At 34.8% G+C, this 21,319-nt stretch overlaps 1 protein-coding gene and 1 long non-coding RNA gene across 17 annotated transcripts in view; one reads left to right on the forward strand and one right to left on the reverse strand.

Annotated features, from left to right (window-relative positions):
* DMXL2 (Dmx like 2) overlaps positions 1–21,319 on the reverse strand; it is a 57,359-nt gene that overhangs the window by 17,852 nt on the left and 18,188 nt on the right. For 2 of the 4 annotated variants that reach the window (XM_032194772.1, XM_032194770.1), the window contains exons 10-27: positions 20,766–21,002; positions 19,266–19,543; positions 18,390–19,083; positions 17,045–17,166; positions 15,900–15,989; positions 13,727–13,844; positions 12,868–12,987; positions 12,233–12,466; positions 9,790–11,469; positions 9,392–9,502; positions 8,456–8,625; positions 7,008–7,105; positions 6,692–6,857; positions 5,478–5,742; positions 3,653–4,752; positions 2,411–2,602; positions 766–842; positions 70–197 (exon numbers count right to left, since the gene is read on the reverse strand). In XM_032194772.1, coding sequence (XP_032050663.1) covers positions 70–197; positions 766–842; positions 2,411–2,602; positions 3,653–4,752; positions 5,478–5,742; positions 6,692–6,857; positions 7,008–7,105; positions 8,456–8,625; positions 9,392–9,502; positions 9,790–11,469; positions 12,233–12,466; positions 12,868–12,987; positions 13,727–13,844; positions 15,900–15,989; positions 17,045–17,166; positions 18,390–19,083; positions 19,266–19,543; positions 20,766–21,002 — 5,880 coding nt within the window. Of the gene's footprint in view, positions 1–69; positions 201–765; positions 843–2,410; positions 2,603–3,652; positions 4,753–5,477; positions 5,743–6,691; positions 6,858–7,007; positions 7,106–8,455; positions 8,626–9,391; positions 9,503–9,789; positions 11,470–12,232; positions 12,467–12,867; positions 12,988–13,726; positions 13,845–15,899; positions 15,990–17,044; positions 17,167–18,389; positions 19,084–19,265; positions 19,544–20,765; positions 21,003–21,319 lie in introns of all 4 variants that reach the window. The other 2 variants (XM_032194771.1, XM_032194769.1) reach the window with 1 other exon arrangement.
* LOC116493398 overlaps positions 1–21,319 on the forward strand; it is a 51,382-nt gene that overhangs the window by 15,064 nt on the left and 14,999 nt on the right. For 7 of the 13 annotated variants that reach the window (XR_004253758.1, XR_004253763.1, XR_004253757.1 and 4 more), the window contains 7 exons: positions 1,364–1,469; positions 2,094–2,309; positions 4,278–4,478; positions 9,821–9,946; positions 10,087–10,132; positions 12,272–12,415; positions 14,199–14,582. This is a non-coding gene — a long non-coding RNA (uncharacterized LOC116493398). Of the gene's footprint in view, positions 1–1,363; positions 1,470–2,093; positions 2,310–4,200; positions 4,483–5,698; positions 5,757–9,820; positions 9,947–10,086; positions 10,133–12,271; positions 12,416–14,198; positions 14,583–21,319 lie in introns of those variants that run through there. The other 6 variants (XR_004253753.1, XR_004253754.1, XR_004253762.1 and 3 more) reach the window with 6 other exon arrangements.

Consider the following 21,319-nt stretch of genomic DNA (forward strand, 5'->3'; position numbering starts at 1 on the left):
TGAGAAAATATTGTAATGTGGAGCTTGTCCAGTGGGTGGTGTTTAAAATAACCATTATTTTTGCCTCACCAGGCCACTGAGCAGGAGACGAATTTGGAGTTGCATGCTCTTCAATACTTTCTGTCCTCAGTCGGCGTCGATCACTCAAAAGCAGTCCTTGATAAACCATCCCTGTAAACTGATTTGCTTCTGTTTGACTGCTAAATACAAATCAATTTTTTTTTTTTTTCTGATGAGAAAGGATTTTAGAATATTTTTTCAATCAAGTATAGTACATTTCTCATGTTAGTTAGAAAATGCAACATTTAAAATTCTACAAGATTAAGTAAAGAGTTATATAATTTCATGGAATACAAAATGTTTTTTTAAAATTAAAACTTTGTATGCTTTACAGCTTTCTCTTCCAGTTTTAGCTTTAAATATACATTTTCTGAAACCTGACTTAAGTTAGGCTCAAATATTTCCTGCACACCCCTATACAGCAATGATGTGCTGTGAAAACCAGCACTCAAATGTTCTCTCAGAAGTATCCTAAGAGTGACAGCAGATTGTCCTGTTACTTGTTGGAAAAAAACAACTGCTGTTATTTTATCTGTATAAAACTGATTTGGAGTATCAAAGCTAACAAAATGTAAGCTGTATAATTATCTACAGCCATACACAGTAATTTAATCACTTTTCTTAGACACAAGCATGAAGAATTTCCATTTTGGATGCACAAAGTATACTCCAAATGTAGGACTCTAAGAAAACTTCTATTTGTACCTGTAACTGTGGCTGTCACACAGTGCTTGATAAATGGATGCAGAAAGTGAAGCTGCTAAAGAATGAAGCGTGTGCACCTAAAATAAAAACAGCTGGTAAATTATATATAAATTATACATAAATGGTGTGTAAAGCATATTTCTTTCTAAACAGCATTTAAAAATGTGTTATGCAGAAATCTCCCAGTTTTAAACCAAGTGCAGGAAATGGTAATTAAAAATAGCCCTAGGTTTACAATACAGTATTTTAAAAATTCAACTGGTTGATGGAGATTAGTCAATAACAGTCAAAATCTAAACATACATATTCTAATATTATGCCTTCTAATATTATGTCAAGGTAATTGATTATATAGAACTCTCACAATATTATAATAATGATTTCTATAGTAGGAATGGTTCTTGGAAGCCATATTATATGACATCATAGCTCAATATAGTATTAGTTGCTTCATATGGGTAATACAAAAGTTTGTGTAATAATTGTATGATTATTTTATTTTATATATAATCTGGTTTTCACCTCAGTCATATGCTTAATTTTTTTTAAAAGTCTCTCAGTAACAAGAATAGTACTCTGTTATTGCCTTGCAATGCAGCAGAAACGCTCCAGTTCTTAAATAGAAGAAGAAATGCAAAAATTTCTTGGAAAGTCTGATGGAATCCAAAGTGTGATGAAAATGGAAATGTGAAACTGCTAAAAATGTAAGCCTGTAAGCTTTTTTTAAAATCAATTCTTTGTTTCCATCTTTTCCTACCATCTATTTAATAAGATGTTAGATCTCAGATTAAAGATATAAATTATCTAAAGAGTTTTGCAGTTAGTAAGTGTCAGTTTTCTCTGAATTCTCTTTTAAATAAAAATGCATGTGAAATTAGAGTTTTTAGAGTTAAAAAGGTGCTTATTATTGCATAATGAGTAAATGAGAAATAAATGACATTGGGTTACAGTTTTAGAAATCTTTGACTTGCAATGGGACAACCCACTTAGTTTCCTATTTCTTCTCTACTTTTATCTAGTCAATAGAAAATCAAATTCATTTAATGACTATGAGTACTGATCTAAATGCACAACCTAATGATTTAGCATCTTACTAATTAACAATGCAATAGTCTTGGGCTCTTTGGCTTTTTTCTCCGTCTACTTAATGAATCTGAACAGACTTTATTCACTGTAGGGTATGGAGCCAGATAAAGTAATTCATCACAATTCCAGGAAAATCAGTACAACTGGAGAAATTTGTGCTGGAGTAAGATTTATAGTTACTATACTAAGAGAAAGCTATATCTTACAGCCTCCCATCTCTACTTTCATAATCTCCCTACCAGATTTACCTTGGATGATGACAGTTATAGGATCATGATTAAGAGCAAGAATTCAGTACTTTAGTGAACATCCAAACTTGGAATATTTTCCTGAGAATGACTGACCAGAATTTGGATGAAAGAGAACTAACTAGATTCCAATATATGTCAGAAAACACGTGGTTATCTACCATTTTCAGTTCATCAGGCTTAAGTGAGAAGGCCATTATTGTGAAAGGGGTAAGTGCTGAAAAGTTAACTCATATACTATTTTTGTGGGCGTATTTTAATGCCACTTTATAAATAATCATTTAGCCTTTTCTGAGAACTGTTTTCGTTACCTTAACGTCTTCAATATTAGGATGTGGTGGCGATTTCATCTGCACAATAGTGTAAAGAATATCATGGATGTGGTTGTTTAAATACAGCACAGGATTAGCTATCACAGTTTTCGTGGATGCTATGCTTGCAGAAAGCAATGGTAGCGTTGTGGGTAATGGAAGTGGAGACTGAAGTTGTTTTACAGTAGTTTCCTGTTTAAAATAAAAGATTGCATTTAAAATGGTTACTATGAGAATAAACAAACAACAACAACAAAACCCAGTAATTTTATTTATACTTTTTCCAGGGTTATTTATTCTCTTTCACTGACATCTACTCAGTTAATTCTTATTTACTGCAAGAACACAAATGACCTTATAGCCAAGTTTGCTAGAACATTTTTTGATTTAGTGCAGGAGAAGTATTTTTATGTAGTTCATTAAGGAGTGTTGGGATTGTCTACTTAGAAACAGTAACTAGATGTGCATTTGCAGTAAGTAGCATGGGTTGACATAGTAGTGACTGATCTGAGTTTAATAATAAAAGCCAAATTCGCACTAATCTGCATTTCTCAAGTGGAAAAGAACAGGGTTTTTGTCATCCCTTCTTCCCCCCCCTTTTAAAATGACAGACTAAGTCCACCACCACCAAAACAGTCAACTATTGCTCCTGTTTTAAATGTGAAGAACCTGGGACTGGAGCTAGTTAAGTGATTTGCCCATTATCAGAGTATTTGCTCAGACTAGTCACTAACATTTGCTGGAAAATATCTATTCTGTATGAAATAAATGTAGAAAATGCCATAATATAGTAAAAGGGTGCACTACACCGTCTGACTTGGTATTATTTGTTGAGCCTTGACACTAAGATCTCACCCCTTATAGCCCCCTTGCATTGATTTGCAGTGGTGTAGAGAATGAGATTTTATCATACTTCATCAACTGTGAATTTAACTTACAGTTTTGATCACAATATTCTAAGGGCCTATATAATAATTTCATTGCAACATAAATATAATGCTGCAGCTACTATATATACAGCAACATTTATGTACCATAATTACAGGTAACGTAATCCCCTAACAGATTCTGAAGAACCAGGATGCGGATACACAAAACTCTAATATAGCAAGTTCTCACCCCAAACACATCAGACTTGCAGAACATGAGGTATCTATCTAGGCACAAACATAAGCATTTGACAAAACTGTCAGTCCAGAACTGTTCAGACTTGTTAAAGGAAATTAGTTTAATTTGCTTTACCTGCTGTGACTCTTGCAGCAAAAATTTCAGCTCCATTCTTACAGATGCTAAACCACCACCTTGTGCCCCATGAAGACTACAATAACTTAGAAAAACTCTTAGAAGAGCTTGGTTCTTCTGCAGCCACCACTTCCGTCTTTCAGCATGTTCTCGTTTTGCTTGTAACCTACGTCGTTCTATCTGGTGCCGTTCATAGGAACCAATGTCTGGCTTATCCATAATATCCTCATGATCGAGTAGATCCCCATTTACTTTGGTATATGTTTTACAGTAGTCTTTGCCACCTGCTTCATGGTTGCATATTTCATGCATAGCAGCAATCTCTTTTTCAAGCCAGTTGTACAGCTGAAATCGGAGTTTTCCTCCATCTACCTCATAACCTGTAGCCAAAGTCCTCAGTTCAGTCATTAGGATCTTCAAACAGGCTCTGAACTTGAGTTGTTCAGCAATAACATCAACCTCAGTGTCTCCAATATCAGAAATCTCTCCATGTGGTGTTTGTGAGACGTTAATGTCTGAGGTTTTCTTATCTTGTTCTTCATTCTCAGAACTGGATTTTGAATTTTTCATCATTATGCCAACATCCTTATCCTCATCGTCTGACTCACTTTTGTCTTCACCCCAGTCAAGGGTAAGAGGCTCATCATCAAATTTTACTGCTGGCTGACTCCAGTCAAATTGTGCTGAAGATTCAACAGTACCCTCCAGCTCAAAGGAAGTTGAAATTGGCTTTGACCAGTCTATAGCACCACTTCCAGCACCACCCCATAGGGCTTTGGAATCTTGAATACCAGCCTGTATTGGAGGACTAGATACATCTTTTTCTGTAGGTATAGTAGACTTTTTTCTTATTTTGGGAATTTTGGAAAGAACTTCAAGGGCTAGTACAGGACAACCCACTTTAAAGTGAGCATTTGCAGTAGTGAAGAATAATTTTCTTTCTATAAGATTAATTTTATCAACAAAGCTTTTTTCAGTTTTTAGACCTAAGGTGGCCAAAGTCCCCTCTGGTGAGCTGAAGTATCTTCGGATGAGCAAAGGGTGGGTCCGAAGATAATTGTAAAAACTGAATACCACAGGATTGCATGACTTGACAATAACTAAGGAATTAAACACATATGACATCTATTGACAATGGCTTTCAAATGGTATTATTTTGCTTTGCAGTATTTCCTGCATTACAAAGATGTATCAAAACACAAAACCAAAGACAGTTTGGGGTCTAGTTGCCAAAACAAAGCAAAAGTATTACTTACTCCCCACAAAAAAAGATTAAAGGTATGGGTTGGATGAGTAGAAAGATAAGAAATACTCACATTTGCTTTGCTGCTATATTCCACTCATCTAAGCCTACAAGAAGCTGATAAGGCCAGATGGATATTTTCCTAGGGTAGGGAATATACTATAGAAATGTATGGAGCCACCTCTCTGTCACTTAACATTAATCTCAAAAGAGACGGGATAGGAAGCCCTGCTTGACAATGGTGATTCCTAGAAGCAAGAATGAGAACTTGAAGTCTGCTGGAAAAGACTAGCCAGCACTAAGTAGTAGAGAGGTATTATAGGGAAGTACCAAACAAGGAAGGCCCTCCAGAGTTTATCTGACAGCAAAACTAAGTTCAATACAGGGGGATTGGAGAGAAGCCCCTGGAAGAAATTGGGGAAAAAAAAATGAAGAAGAAATTGAGTGGGCTAGTATATAATCCAATTAATGATTTCAGCATAATCGCATTTCAAGAAAAGGGAGTACGTGCATACACAGAAAGTATTACCCCTTCTCTACTCTGTCTTAGAGAATTCCATCACACTAATGTTTTCTCCTTACCTGGGTTTTCATCGTCATCTTTAGGTGTTTGTTCCAATAAAGTGTCCAGTGCTCTAGTGTAATCTTTCATTATCCAGTATGCAATGCTTCTCAGAAATGGATCGGAATGCAACTTAGTACAGCTGAACCCAGTTCCATCTTTATGGCAACCCAAAATTTTTTCATGAAGAATGGAGGTGTATGTGGCAGAGGTTTCAAACTCTGATTCGTATAAACGAGCAATAACCATAGCCAACTGGATGTCTTCCATTTTCTCAAGGCACACCTATGATAAGAAAGGTGGGAAAAGGTCTCTTTATAATGAAAAGGTTGTTTTTTAAAACAACAATGAAGTGAATAGCAATATATGTTTACAGAACAGATTTTTTATCTCATATCTGATCTTTTGTGTATATATTGATTTTTGAGTCAAAAATGTGGTGAGATATATCCAAATGACATTTTCTTCCATGTTTGGGAAGAGGTGATCTGACTTCTATTTCAGCAATTCTAGTATGCATGGCAGTGCATCAGCATGACAAAAAAAATAATATACCAGTAGTAAAGGTAAAGACGTTATAGCTAGTTGAATAAACTTAGCTTTCAACTTTAATGTTAGCACATCACTGGAAAGATTTTCTTCCACTGACTCATCTGCAGAAATGTACTTTCACAGGTAAAGACTCACTGACTGCATACAATAGGAAGGATAAATAAAAATTCTCTAATTTCTTTTATCTCCTGAGATATGTTGCCTAAGTTATGACCCTGCTGACAACTCTCACCTCCCTTTTCGCAGGAAATATCACTGCTCCACTAAAAAGGGATTATCAGGATGCTTCAAAAGAGCTCTCTGATTTCCTTTTTATTTTTTATTTTTTTAACTTGATGTTCTAACATTAGGAAATGCAGAATAGTTGGAAACTGAACAGAGCATTGCAACAACTTAATTACAACAAACCAAAGTTTTGCCAGTGGGTTTATGACTGCTCTTCCCAGGAGCCATTCTACTGAGAACTGATGTATTTGAATACTTCTGGCCTTCAGATTATCTTCTAAGCTGTTTTTAACAGTAGTGTGAAAGTAAATGGCATGTCTACAGGGCACAAGGGGGTCATGTATAGACATCCCCTTTCTGCTGCCACACTGTGAAAAAGATCAGCAGAACAGCTTTTAAGGATGCAGTTACGAAGTTCAAAGTAGAAACTGAAACATAATTTCTCAAAAGCTAATACCTCTATAGCATCTTTCAGTGAACCTGCTAGCAAGAAAAATGCAGCTGATTGTTCAAAGCGTTGTTTTCCCAACAAAGCAAAAGCATTTTTTAAAGCAGCTTTTCGCCATCTGTCTTCACTGAAGTTGTGGCTGAAAAAGGCAGTCATCTTTTCATCATGCTGGGACCTGCATAAAGAAATGTAATATATACAACTTATATAACCTTAGGATACAATCAATTGAACAACACCAATTAAACTCTAATCCTGAACGAGTTCTGTTTCGCATTCCTGGTTCAATTATGATTTAATCAAACTTACAGCTAGTAGAACTCACCTAAACAGACCCCACACCACTGCCTTTTTCTTCATAGCAAGATAAAAAAGTGCAGCATCTAAGGCATCATTGTTCCTCTGGAATGAAGCTTTTGCAACCTATAAGTAAAAGTAAGCAAAACCTATAAGTAAGCAAAATCTAGTATTATTACTGCAAATATAAAACTTGCTTTTAACCTAAGAATGTATGTTCTCTGTCAGAGAGGATGGTCTGGGTGACTATTTACATAAAGCAACAGTAATTTCTTTCAGAATGTTTTGCAGAAACTGATTTTTTGATAGGTGACAGCTCATTACACAGTTAATGTTCTTAAGGTTCAGAAAAACAGCACTACTGCAGATATTAACACCTCCCCCCCACCACTACAGTGGGACGTTACAACCATGAAAATAAAAATCTTTTCATCAAAAGTGTTACAGTAGCTCATACTATTAGGAGAAGTTCCTCTTGCAATTCATTATTTACATATTTGTAAGCTAATACAAGTATTTCTTTAATGACCTTTTTTTTTTTTTTTTTTTTTTTTTTCCCCTGTATAGGACTAGGCAATGTAACTGCATTAGCTTTAGAGGACTAGAATAATTAAGTTTTGCTCCTGGATTCAACAAATATTCTGTAACACTAAAATAAATTATTTTTACAACCTCTGAAATTTAGTAAACTATGAAGTTCCACAAACAACTCAAAGAGTACATTAATTGTTGTAATTCAGAGCAAAGACAAATAATCAAATAAATCAAATCCATCAAACTTGATAAGAAAGCTGAAAATCTTATTAAATTAAGAATTTAAATCTCTTGGATACCTACAGGAAACATTTTAAAATAATATCTAAAAAATATACTGTATTTTATCTATTATTAGAACTCCCACAAAAAAGCTCTGCATGAAAATAGGATTTGATGTTATTTTGGTTTTATATAATACAGGTGTATATTTCTATAAAACACTATTTTTGTGACTCTCCAGAAAGGAGTAAAAGCTGCACTTATTTTCTGCTCAGGCCTTTTATGTTCTGTACTATTTTATTATCAAACCCAACAGAATTTACAAGAGGATTTTTTATGCATTTTGAAAATGAAATGGTTATTTCTTAAATAAGACTCATTATTGAATAATTTCCTGTTTCATCAATAGATATATGCTGTCACATATATCTGAAGAAGGATTGTTCTTAAAATAGAGTAATATAATCTTAAACATACTGTGAAATGTGGGGGAAATGATTAGGTCTTCCAGAAATGGCTTTCCTAACTCAAATGTGGTAAATCAGAACTGCCAACATTATCTAACACTACTAATGTTTTGGTGCTGGATATGGAAAAAAACAAACAACTGTTAAAATAGTAGCTGGGCTGCAGTACAAAGGGATCTGCTCTACACAAGTCATCCTAAGTATCTGTTAGAGCATAACAGCACATAACTATATTTGTAAGCAATAAAAATACCTTCTCAATACACCTTCGGAGTGTGTTGATATTCCTGACCCACCAACCTATACCCATAGCTCTTAATTCAGACCACTGTGGGTCTCCCTTCTGGATAGCTGGAATCATGTTGATCAACTCCTCCTCCGCCTCAGAATGAAAAGCCCATGCAAAATGACAGGTAGATAGGCCTAAACAATAACATAATAAAATTCAGAAAATTAAAACTTGTTAATAAACAAATGGAATATGTTAGAGAGGCAAATTTTTTTTTGCAAAGGGAGTTTTGCAAAGAGTGTTGGTAGATGTCAGAGCAACTGTTTGTCACAACTGTTCAAGAAAGAGTGGAAGCATCTTTTTTCTTTCTCTGTGAAATACATGCTTCCCTTCGGTGCTTCCTCCATTCCTTTCCAGCAACCTGTTTATATACGTTCTTGAGTTTCGTATGGTGCTAGATAGAAGCAAAAATATGTAATCTCAGAGACAGATCCATCCTGGCCCAGAAATCTTTCTGTATGCTGTTGAGGCAGTAATTGCTTTTCTTTCTGTATGTCAGAACAGCATTTATTCAGAGCAAGAAAAAAACCTGCTGTGATGAAAATAATAAAATTATCTTAGAGGGAAGATAAAATTGTACTTCTGTAAAGCAAACCCTTCAGTCCTCCAGCAGAAACAATGTAAAATATGATACAATTTGTATGTTATCTGGTGGGGGAAATTATTCATGCTCAAACTGAATGGCACAGAATCTCTCTTCTGTTCTAGAGCTTTACATTTTTGTCTGTTCACACTGCATGCAGGGAAGCATATACTTTGCAAAACAAGGGCCTTAATGGAATAGGTGTCATCTAAAATTAATATGGAGATAATAAAAGTATCACAATATAAATCAAATATTATCAGGTCCTGTCAGCTCAACTGGATAAAATGAAAGTAATGCCACATTCCAAGAATTACCTTGGTGAAGTAGCTGTACTCGATACAGAGGTGGTAGTGATGTCAGAAGGCAGGTGTGCAAGCGCATAGCCAACAAATATCGTAAGCCACATTCATCCAAGGTATCTCTTCCTGTAAAATACAAAATACTGACTTTAGAATATGCAGATGACTACAGGGGCATATATATGACTTACTGTATGCAGCATGTAAGGAATGTATGTTTCTAAATTTGTTGTTTGTGATAAAGTATTATGCTTGAAATACAGTAATTTATAAAATGTTTTTTGCTCTACTGTATCTAATCTGAATAACTGATACTCGCTTTCAGCTTTTTTAATCCCAAAATACTCAAGGAGTAAGCTTGCCTTAGCTGGGAAGAGCAAGAATGTTAATTTAATAATATGCTCATTACTAACCTGAGTAATTCTTATCTCTGTTCTCATCTAGTTCAGTGCTTGTTGTTGCCACGGTGTCTGCCAAAGCTACGAGGAACATCTGCTCTAGTCGAGTGAGGCCTGGCAGACTTGAGTGCATCAGGTGACTTGAAAGGACACTGGCATGTTCTCGGCCAAAGTAAGTCGGACCATATTGTGAGAGATTAATAACTTTGGATTTACTTTCCCTCTTTTCAGGCTCGAAATCAATAAAGTCATCAGTTGTGACAGGCTGAATCTGGAATAGATCTGAGTACTGATCCTCTGTTTTTCTTTTAGCACGATCTTCAGATCCCTGAGGTATTTTAGAAGTTTCTTCAGAAATGTAAGTGGCATCTTGATCTGCAGCAAGCAGAGCATAAAGTGGCAGTGGGGGAATGGAGTCTATCTCTGTGTAGTCTCGAGTACCATCTTTTCCAGCTGTGATGGTATCCTTTGCAGTACTACCACTTACACTAATGGTGCGAGAAAGATGGCGTTTAGGACCAGTTCCTTCTCCAGCTTCTGTGTCTTTAACTATCGCAACTTCTCCTGCAATACATTTAACTAAATGTGACAGAATGGCTTTGGCTCGGCGAACTTTACCCAGATCCATAAGTTCTAATAGCTGGGTTGGATGATACTGAGGGAGAGTAGGTGAAAGAACATGAGCAGCTTCAAAAAGGCCTCCGTCTTGAATTACAGTTGGAGTGCCAAAAACATCATCCACAATACCTGCCCCATCAATTACACTGGTCTTCTTTGCTATCAAGCTTGCTCTGAGTGGATCTTTAGTTGCTGTGTCTTCAGTAGTGAAAATATCACTTTCACCATCACCAAACTTGACAGCGTGTTTCCACTGTGCATAAACATGCATTTCACAGTCCATTCCCACCACCAGTATACCATCTCTCACCCAGGAGAGAGAAACAGGTAGTGAAGGAGTGCCATCTACAGATGATACCAAATCAATTGATCTAAGCAACACCCACTTTGACTTTATACCTTGTTTTATGCTTCCACCTAGTGGTAAAGTAATAACAGCTACACCTTCTTTGCTGCTTGTTTGATCTGTTACAATTCCTGAAAGTCTTCCGTACATGAAGATGTTGGCACCAACTCCAACTGTCAATATATGTGAACCATCTTCTTTTGATACCCAATCCAAATGCACCAAATGCTTGATACTGGGCACCAGGCATTTGTCTTTATTCAAAAATGCATCTGATTTACTGTAAACAAATAAATTACTATCTACACTGACCCTTGAATCAAGGACACTTCCAACCCTAACTAAATCATCCAGTTGAATTGTCTGTTCCAAAACCCATTCTGATCCTCCTGTAGACTCACACTCAAGTATACAAACATGCATGGAAAATTCTTTTGAAACAAAACCGTTATGCTGTATGGGTTGTTTGTATGCTACTGCAAGACGTCCCGTGTAAGAACAGCTAACGGCAACTGGCCTTCCTACTATGGTGACTGTACTGCTGTTGTCTTCTCCTTCATCATTCATTAAAGGCCATTTTCTCCAATGATATTTTTCCCTTTCTTCATTTTTGCTGTTCAGGTCTTTTTCTACAGTACATCTCCAGAATCGCACTCTGTTGTCCGAACATGATGTTACTATCAAGTAAGGTGCAAGGCAGACTGGATATATTGATGAAGAACTCAAATGACCTGAAGTCAGAACAAACATTTAGTATCAGTAATAAAAAGTCAAATACCTATATGAGACAGACACAACATTGTAACTACTAATAGAGAACTTTTCAATTTGGTGTTTTTTTTTTTTTTTTTTAACTTTGACCTGGGTATGGGCAAATGTTTTAAGACGGATAACAGTCTTAACAGTTTAGATGTTAATCACCTGCAGTTCTGGTCACTATTCAAGGAAAATAAACTTGAACTAAACTAATTCAGAAAAGGACTGTTAGAATAATAAAGAAATACAAAGCTTCAATCAGATACAATAAGGGAAATTAAGATTAGGCTTGTGTAGCCTACCAAAATGAAACTTAAGAGGGGCACTATGGTACTTAAGAGTATTATGAGAGACACAGAGACAAACAGGCAGAAGTAGACAGGGTAAGTACATCAAGTCAAAAGAAAAAAAAAGCATCATATACTCATCAGATTAATGTTGGCCGGTGAACAAGGGGGTATAAATTGATCATAAATAAATTAAGACTAGAAGTTAAGTTTCCAGTCATTAAAGCAGTAAGTTTCAGAAAAAGCTTTTCTACGAGGAATTGCTACAATGAAGAAAGGAGTGATTTGCAAAATGCACTTTTTGTGATTTGGGAGACATGGACATGGATTTGAGAGTGCCCGTTTATTCCCATGTTGCCTGTATCAATCAAGAGAGTGATAGGCTGAGAACATACTAGCTTATGAACTAGCAGATAAATTAGTGGATTAATTAGAAAAAAGTTAAATTTACCTGCTGAGGGAGTTGCTCTTATTACTTCTACACCAACAGGAAGATCCAGTGGTTGGCTGTATACAAGTCTGGAGCTCAGAATGAGCTTACTAGCAGTCTGAAGATTAGCGATTGATGAAGATCGTGGAATGGGACTTACACCAGGTGATATATCTGGAGAAGAATCTACTGTCTTCTGTTCAGGTACACTAAGCTTATTCTCTGCTAAAACAGTTTTTTTTTCAGTAGTTTTTGCTACACGAAAGAAAAATCATTGCAAACAATGTTAAAAATGTATGTGAGGAGAAAGCATAAACATGCTATAATCAGATGTTTTTCATAGCATTGTTTTGGTTATGCAGAAAATAATTATATCGTGTATTGGCTGCTTAGTTGTACTGCAAATAATTTTATGCTATGATTACTCATTTTAAGATATCCATAGTATTCTGAAATACTGAGAGTTTAAAGAATCCAGCGCTTAAGTATATTACTCACTCTTTTAACAAATTTTCATATTGTCATAGCTATGGAATGCAATCCATGTTTGCAAGAAACCTTACTCTTCTACTGCTTCTAGAACACCAAGCCTCAAATTTTCTGTTATGTTACTTAAATGTTCATCTCTAAGAAAATACAATTACTCACTCACTCACCTAAACAGGCTTGCACAGATTTGAGATGAAGATGCCACATCTGAAGAACAGAACAGCCATTACTATCTTTTTCAATTACGACTAGGTAGAACTTTTCTGAAAAAGGTGGTGGACGATAACCTGTAATTTAAAGACATTACCATAATCATGAAGTTTACATTCAACAATTGATAAAAACTGATACTAAAAAAGTATTTTTTCCTCTTTGAAATTGTTTGATTACAAAACAAAATACTCAAATGGTACTATTAATAACATTTTAATCAACATTTAGTTTGTTCAGAGTTATAGAAGACTTAGTAAAATAGAGACTGACTTAGAGCAAACCTGAGTATTAATGACAAATCTAACTTATTAGATGTATTTGCCTTCCTAATCAATTTGAACTGCTCTGCTAGATTATAAAACAGTTTTCAGTTTTCTCAGAGTGCTTGCTTTCTTCCTTTTTTTTTTTTTTTTTTTTTTTTTTAAGCTTTTGAGTCTAGTACCAAATTCCCCAGTTACTTTCTATAGGATAAAAGGGAAAGTCAGACATATGCACCTTATCACCTGGAACAACATATTAATTCAGGAAATACACTTCTAGTCTACTTTGTACACATCTTTAAAATATAACACAAAACATTTTGAAAAACAGACCTTGTCATACAAGTTAAAATAATTCACTGTAGGCAAATTAGAATAGTTTTATTTAATACCATTACCATGTAGACGATTTATATGAGCAACGTGAATCAGCCATTTCAGTGAATTCAATATATTCTCATTAAAAATGAATCTAGTAAATGTCTGCTAGATTTCAGTATTCTTTAAGACCAGTTTTGGTACCTACTTCATAGTAGTTATTCTTATACTATACCTTGTGATGGCTGGAAAAATATCTCAGTTTCCTTCCCTTCTACATCTTCCTTTTGTGGTTTGTATCCCAAAATGAAGTCTTCTTGAAAGACATGAAGTAATTGTGTGTTTGAGCCACACTGTAAAATCAAGCAGTAGTTACGCTTTCAGAATGGTATAACAACATTTTTTACTAACATAATTATGTTTTTTGTACAATCCAACTATCGATTGAGGATCAATTACTTTCTTTTATAATTTTGAAAACTATCTTAATACATCAGAAAAACAGAACATTTTCATCTCTTACATTAAGAACAGCATGTTCTAGAACTTATTGTGTATATATTCCAACAGTTTCAATGAAATCTACCATACTAGACTAATTCTGTAATATTTTTGCTGAAGCTAATGACAGATTATTATTATTATTATTATTATTATTATTATTATTATTATTATTATTATTATTATTATTACTATTATTATTTTAGGTATAGAATAAAGGACTGTGGCAACAACTCTTAGACTTCTATCAATCTTCAGTGGAAAGTTGACTGCAATGGATTGAGAAATCTGCTAACAAAATAAAAGGAAGAAACTGCACATATTCCTTCTCTTATAACTCAACAGCTGTTCCTCCTGACAGCAACAGACCTCTTTTCAGTACCTCCACCCCTCTACAAAGGAGGCTGCTGGCAGTGAAATTCATTTCTGCAGACAAGGAAAATGTGTCCCCCAAAGACAGTGACAGCAAAGTTTTCATGTTGAACACATTTTTTTCCAGAGAAGCATGGAGAGGCATCTTTTTTCACACAGGTATTTTTGAAATCCTACCAGGATGAAATTGGCAAAAGCTGACTGACTCAATATAGAAGGTGGGTTTTTTTAGAGCTTCAGCAGGTGCTATGGAGATAAAGGAGGTAGTGAGAGGATGCGTGAATGACATTTGTATTATGGGAAAGTCTTCGGTCACCATCATGATTGGGATGTCCTCTAAGGAAACTGGATTCAGTGTTTACTTGTAGAAGAGAGAGGGCTTCTTCCTGACTCCAGAGCTTGCCGTCCTTTTGAATCTTTGCAGGCTGTTTTTTACATGTAAAGCTCTTCCTAGTCTCAGCCTCCCGAATTGATACATTGATTTCTACATTCATTTAAGAAAGATTTAGATACTGAAAAATAATGACCCAACTAACTTATTTACCATTTCTGTAGAAGTTGGTAAGGTCCACAAATATTAATTAAGGTTTATACTAGGACATTAGAGGCTTGAAAGTATGACTAAGGAGCTAAAAGAAATAGAAAACATAAAAGACACCCAGGATGTCATGCTATTGTCTTTCCCACAACATAGGTCTTATGTAGAAGACTGTTTCTTACCTCTTAAGCTATTCCCTGTACTCCTCATGTCAAGTCATAAAATAATCTATAAAAATTCTAAAAAATATTTGATAAATCTGAACCAAAAATTGAAGGTCCTATGTGATTAATACTTACAAGACAAAAAAAAACAAACAACAACAACAAACAAAATGTTGTCAAATAGAGAAGTACTTCTTTGTATGTATCAAAAATGTCTATATGTCTAAGTAAAAAATGGTAAAGTAGATTACTTTCCCAGGCTGCTACCTAACAGAAAACAGCACTGGAATTTGCAAGATCAAAATAATAATACGAATTAAATTTCATAGCACTACCATTCAATCATTTCATTGATTGAAACACATGGCTATATTAGTTAACAGGTAAAAGCGTGTCTTATGAGAAAGACAAAAAATTGTAAGTCATACAAGGCTATTATTACCACATTTTGGAAGACTTAAGTAGTTTTTGTTTTTTGTTGTTGGTGGTGGTCTTCTTGTTTGTTTGGGTTTCTGGAGGCAGTTGTGATTTTTTTCTTCTTTCTTTAAATTATGATGGGTGTAAAGCAGTATTCAGTCAAGTTTATTTTAAACAAGATTTATGCCTAGAAAATTTTGTTACACTCTATAACAACAGGCTTTGAGCTCCTCACAACTGTAAGTTGTCTCATAAAAACATTCAAGGTATCTCAACATTCACAAAAATTCAAGGCAGTCCTTATCACCATAGAGAAATGTCCTCTTTTTTCTGTATTTTCAACAGATTAGGTTAATCAGCAACAAAGCTATTAAACATTTTTATGTGATACCCTAAAGAATTAACCATTTATTTACTTTGTTAGTTATTGCATCGAGTTCAATAATGCATCCTGGTCGAGCAGTAGATTGTTGGCTCACAATGTTAAACACTTCCCCAATAAGTTTCTGAAACAGAGGAAAATGAGATGAGTTAGCATATTTTTTCTTTAGACAGAAGGAAATTGCAATCATTTACAATAAACTGATGCTATAATTTTCCTTGTTGCTGTAAATAGTAATAGGCTTCTTCCTGTTGTCATTTTGGCAGTTATGAATAATGCATTCATCAGGACATTTGCACTGTTTTCAGTCTGCAGCTATTCATGGGGATAGCATACCAATTTACATAGAAAGTAAATGTTTATTTAAAGACTTATCTTTTCATAATAACATAACAATATAAGTACTATGAGAAACTCAAATACACCGCTTCACTTTTTTAAACCTTCAGTTTTGTCACAACAAACAAACAAATAAATAAATAAATAAATACAGCTTATATATAAATGGAATGTACTATTGATTTTTGCTGGAGCATTCACAGTCACTGCTCCTGTAATAGGTTCCTCAGACTGATCTGAATACTGACAAGCTATAGCTTGCAGGATAGCTTAAAAAATAACAGAAGAATGGAAAAATGAAAAATGTACTTATTTATACGGTAATAGTTACAAGGCCAGATTTTACTTTGCTCAGTCATAGAAACAAAATGTAATGAAAGAACAGAAAGAACAGACTACAACAGCAAAAATAAGAGCCAGTATTACCCTTAGCAATAACCTGCCCTGACTCCCTTCTATCCCATCATCTCTGTCCCCCCTCATATACACACCCTAGTGTATAAGTGTATACACCCTAGTCTTCACCTATCTTCACCTGCCCACTTGCTCCTGACTCCCCTCTTCTGAGAAGACAAAGAAAAAAAATCTGTTTTTTCTTTCACCACATACTACAAGTTGGGGAAACTCATCAGGGGTATTTTGTTTCAGTTCAGCCACTGTTAGTAGTAATATCCACATTACTGTCTGCTAATGTTTACAGACATCTGCAAAACATGTAATTATATAAGCTAATATACAGACATGAGGAAATAAGAAAAATCACTGGAGAGGGAAAAAAAGTTTAAAAGTTACCTTAATTTTTATTTTAAAACTTTCAAGCCATTGCTACATAAAACTTACAGATGATTCAGGGTCAGATAGTTCATCTAGAAGTTTTCTTGCATCTACAACAGCTTGATAGAGTCTCAAGTTTTTGCCATCAGATGCAACAAAACAAGCACTAGCGGAGTTGCAGTATGTACCTACAGAAAACACAAAAAAAACATTATAGTTAAAGAAAAAAATAGCATGAAATAGTATCACGTAGTCAATTATAATCCACTTCACAGTATCTGAATGTTTCTAAAAATGACTGTCATAAAATACTGAAGCAAAAACACCCCAAGAAATTACGTACATTAAAACATTATTTAGACTTCAAAATAACTTTCTGCTCATTTATGTAACTAAAACTCCTCATAAATATTGAATAACCTGAGCAGAACTCATTATTGCTTATAACTATTGTTCACACATGCAAAAACCAATAGACAGTACACCTAAAAGAATGCTGCCTTTAAAATGATTACATTCTCTTCACTGTCACCTCCAAGGGAGGTGTTTGGAACTTGAGCTTAGGGACTCTAGCTTCTCGGGGTTCTTGGAGATGATTTAGAGTAGAAATCCAAGGTAAACAAGGTTTAGAATAGCTCCTTCGTGGGATTGAGACAGGATAGAACATTAGTATGTGAGCAAAGGGATTTTTTTTATTTTTAAATCAAAGAAATGCTACGCCTTTTAAAACACATTTAAGATTTTTGAGGTTGCACAATATCTTCGACACCCATTTAAAAATTGCAAAGGTCAGATTGGCCTTAGTATAATAAAATATCCTGGCACTATTAGTATGAAACTTACTAATGTGATATTCACAACACAATTTACATTTTAGTATTGTACACAACTACTACAACATCTTTACAAATAAAAAATAAGTATCTGAGTGGCTTAATAGATTAACATGTCTAGAACTTTTTCAATCAAGTGGTCCAATCACTAGTTCTGTTCAATCCACTGCCTCCTGCAACTGTATGAGGCCAACAACCCAGATACTTCTGCCATCATCACACTTGCAGAGTGTGATCATCACACTTAACTACCATGTCAATGCAGACAGCACTCTGCAAAGTTGCCTAAAGCACTGAGGAATGGGATCATGTTTTTCTGTTGTGAGACTGATTGCTAACTAACACAAAGAAGTTACTCCATGCCAGGTGATCCATGGTAACTACAAACTCTTAGCCCACATGAACTATGTTGTTTTGAAGTAGCATAGTCTCAAATGAAGGAAGACTGTTCACTGGCACTATATAAAGAAATTGCTGAAAAGTTAATATACTCCAAATACAACATGAATTTATTTTGAAAAAATAGTTTTATAGCCCCCAGTGTTAACTCTATATGGGATCTTGCTAAGAATACTCACCAAGGCAATAGCTTGGAATAAGTGTTGGAAGCCAGGCCACATTAGAGAAAGCGGAGGTATGAAGAGAGTTAATTCGAGCCAACTCAGATACTCCTCCAGTGTATGACAAAGGTCCTATAGGGTCTACACGCCACAGAATCAGCTCGCTATAGATTGCATTTGGGTCATAGAATGTACGGGTTGCTGCATTTTTAAGTTGCTGCCTAGAAGAACCTTTTACATGTTTTATAGGATCCATTATTCTGTTTATGCTGTCAGAATCCTGAGAACTGTCTGACTCAGGAGTTAGTAGAGCATTATGATGAGAAGATGTTAACAGTAATGGTAAAACAGAATGGCAAGCTAGGTCATTAAGATGAAAACGGTGACCGCAGTACCTAAATTTATGTGAGACTGTTAGCACAGTAGTGAAAGCTGATTTATCAGCAAAAGTAACTGCCCACTGATTTAGAGAGCCATCTATATGTTTGGAAATCATCATCACTATAGGAGAAATTATATTCACATTTGTGCTGTTCTGAGCAAAGCCTGGTCCTTTACTTGCTAGGGTTTTATCTGGAAAGTCCACTGTCTTCTGATGTACAGCATTACTATCTTTTAATAAGACAGGGCAAGCATACATCATAATATTTTTGCTAAGGGAACTAGCATCTCCTGAAGGAAATGCAACAGGAATCCTAGAAGAAAATGAAACCTGGAGGGGAAAAAAAAAAATAATTAGAATATAACAACCCAGTGTAAGTCCAAATGAATGTCAACTGTTTCACAGGAATTAGTTTAATTTCAAGTAATTCTGATGACCAGATTTAAATAGCAAGAACATAATGACTGTTCATTAAGATCATAAATAATAAAACAATTTCAAATATACAACACCTGAACTTGTCGAAAGATGCCTGGAGTGTGTTCATCTAAATACTTCACATGCCACACCAAAAATGTACCATCAATAGGATGGATAGTAAAAAGCATATCTGGGTTTCTGTTCCATTCGGTTAGGAGCAACTCAATTTTCCGATCTAACAAAACTGTTGGAAGAGGCATGCATAGGCCTGCTGGTAGAGATGTTCTGGGGCTTCCCTCTCTTTCTCCATCTTCATGTTCTGAAGAACCTGTTCCAGTCCCTGTCTCTGATTCTCTATCTACAGACAAGTCTGCAACAGAAAATATTATTTATTTATTTTCAAATTCTAGGTATCATCCTACTACAGTTTCCACTCCAAACAACAATATTTAGAATCTGTTAATAGTGCTATCTTATAAGAACATTCATGCAAACTGAAGGTAGAAACATCTTTCATCTGTTTGTACAACAGTGAGAGGCCCTGGCATTTGATTATTGATCCTAACTATGGAATACAAGTAATAACAAATACAACCATAAAAATTCAGACACTTAACATCAATGCTCTAAGATCATTTTGCTCAACTATACAAAAACAGGTATTTTATATGGATGCTGGCTCCAAATTAATGTCTTTTTTTTAAATTTATTTGATTATTATGAAACATGGTATGTGACAAGTAATGAAGTAGTATGTATTGCATGTGCAGTAAGAATGATGACACGAGCAAGTCTTAGTCATAAATTGCATTGTTAACCTAGATTTTAAAAACCTAAGCTTTATAAATGACAATAAATGTACATCAGTTTATTGTCTTTAATAGCTCTTACTGGTTTAAGTAGAAAGGCTTTTATTTTTACAAATTCTTAAGATAGTTCTTCATTCTTAACTTTACAAATACAAGGGAAGACATAAGTTTTTCAAATTTTAAACAAATGGGATTTGTAATCTTTAATAACATGGAAGGAATACAAATACTGGCTAAGGTGATGCTCCTGAAGCAATCTTAAGTCCTTCTGGTAGGGCATGTTTTTCATCATTAATTTCAAAATATGTCTTTCTCTTCCTTTTCCTTTGTGAACAGCTACGATTGGGATCATTGTGTGCTGTAAGGTTTAAGATGTAAAGCTTACCTCTACTGGAAAGAGTGCAGTTTCATTAAAATGGAGCTATGTCCAACCCTCCTTAAAGCTTGCCATCAATTCATGCCTCATTACTGTCCTGAGATTGTAAGGTGAATCAAGAGCAAGTCTTAGTTATAATTTCATAACTTTATGGAATAGCTCCAAAATGGAAATAAAGAACCAGAGCTACCTTTCTATTTCACTGTGTTTATTATTACTGTGTTCCAACAGAGAGTACATCCGTAAGTTTTTCATGCCACCAAATTATTATAGGAGCCAAAATTGCATCTATATCTATTTATTTTAGATTAGTAATACATTACTATGTGTTAAATAATTGCATTAATTATTGCACTAAATAAATGTGTTTCAGAATAATTCTTGTGCTATAGATCAAGATTACTAACCATGATCTAATTTCATATGCAAACTTCTCTCTTTTTCTTCCATTTCTTCTTCCTCTTCAACCTCAACATCAACAAAATCTTGTTCTAGTTGTTGTTCAGAAAGTTTTCTTAGATGCTGCATAAATACTTCAATAGATGATGTAAAATTAAATTCTTTATTATTCAACCAGTGAACAACAAAGCCTCCATTGCCTTCATCTATATTAAAAGCTGTTCCAGCCAAAACTGATGGGATATCTGTGGACAATTGTAAACAAATCAAAAACTTTTATCTTAAACCTTTCATCTAATAAACCCACACACATATCTTGGTTAAGACAATTTCTTGGTTAAGACAATTAACTCACTTTTGGCAGAACAGACCTTGTGCCTGTACGTTTAGAAAAGGTAAGATACAGATCAAGTTTCTACATATGTTTTGAGTAAAAAAATGAAAAAGAAAAAAAAAAGGAAAGACATTTTAGCATCAAGAAATAAAGTAAAACAATTGATTCAAATGAGACTGGTAGATGAGATTCAACGGGTCTAATTGCTCAGTTTCAGTGTTGTCATAT

This window comes from Aythya fuligula, chromosome 11 (genome assembly GCF_009819795.1).
Source record: "Aythya fuligula isolate bAytFul2 chromosome 11, bAytFul2.pri, whole genome shotgun sequence".
Taxonomy (NCBI): domain Eukaryota; kingdom Metazoa; phylum Chordata; class Aves; order Anseriformes; family Anatidae; genus Aythya; species Aythya fuligula.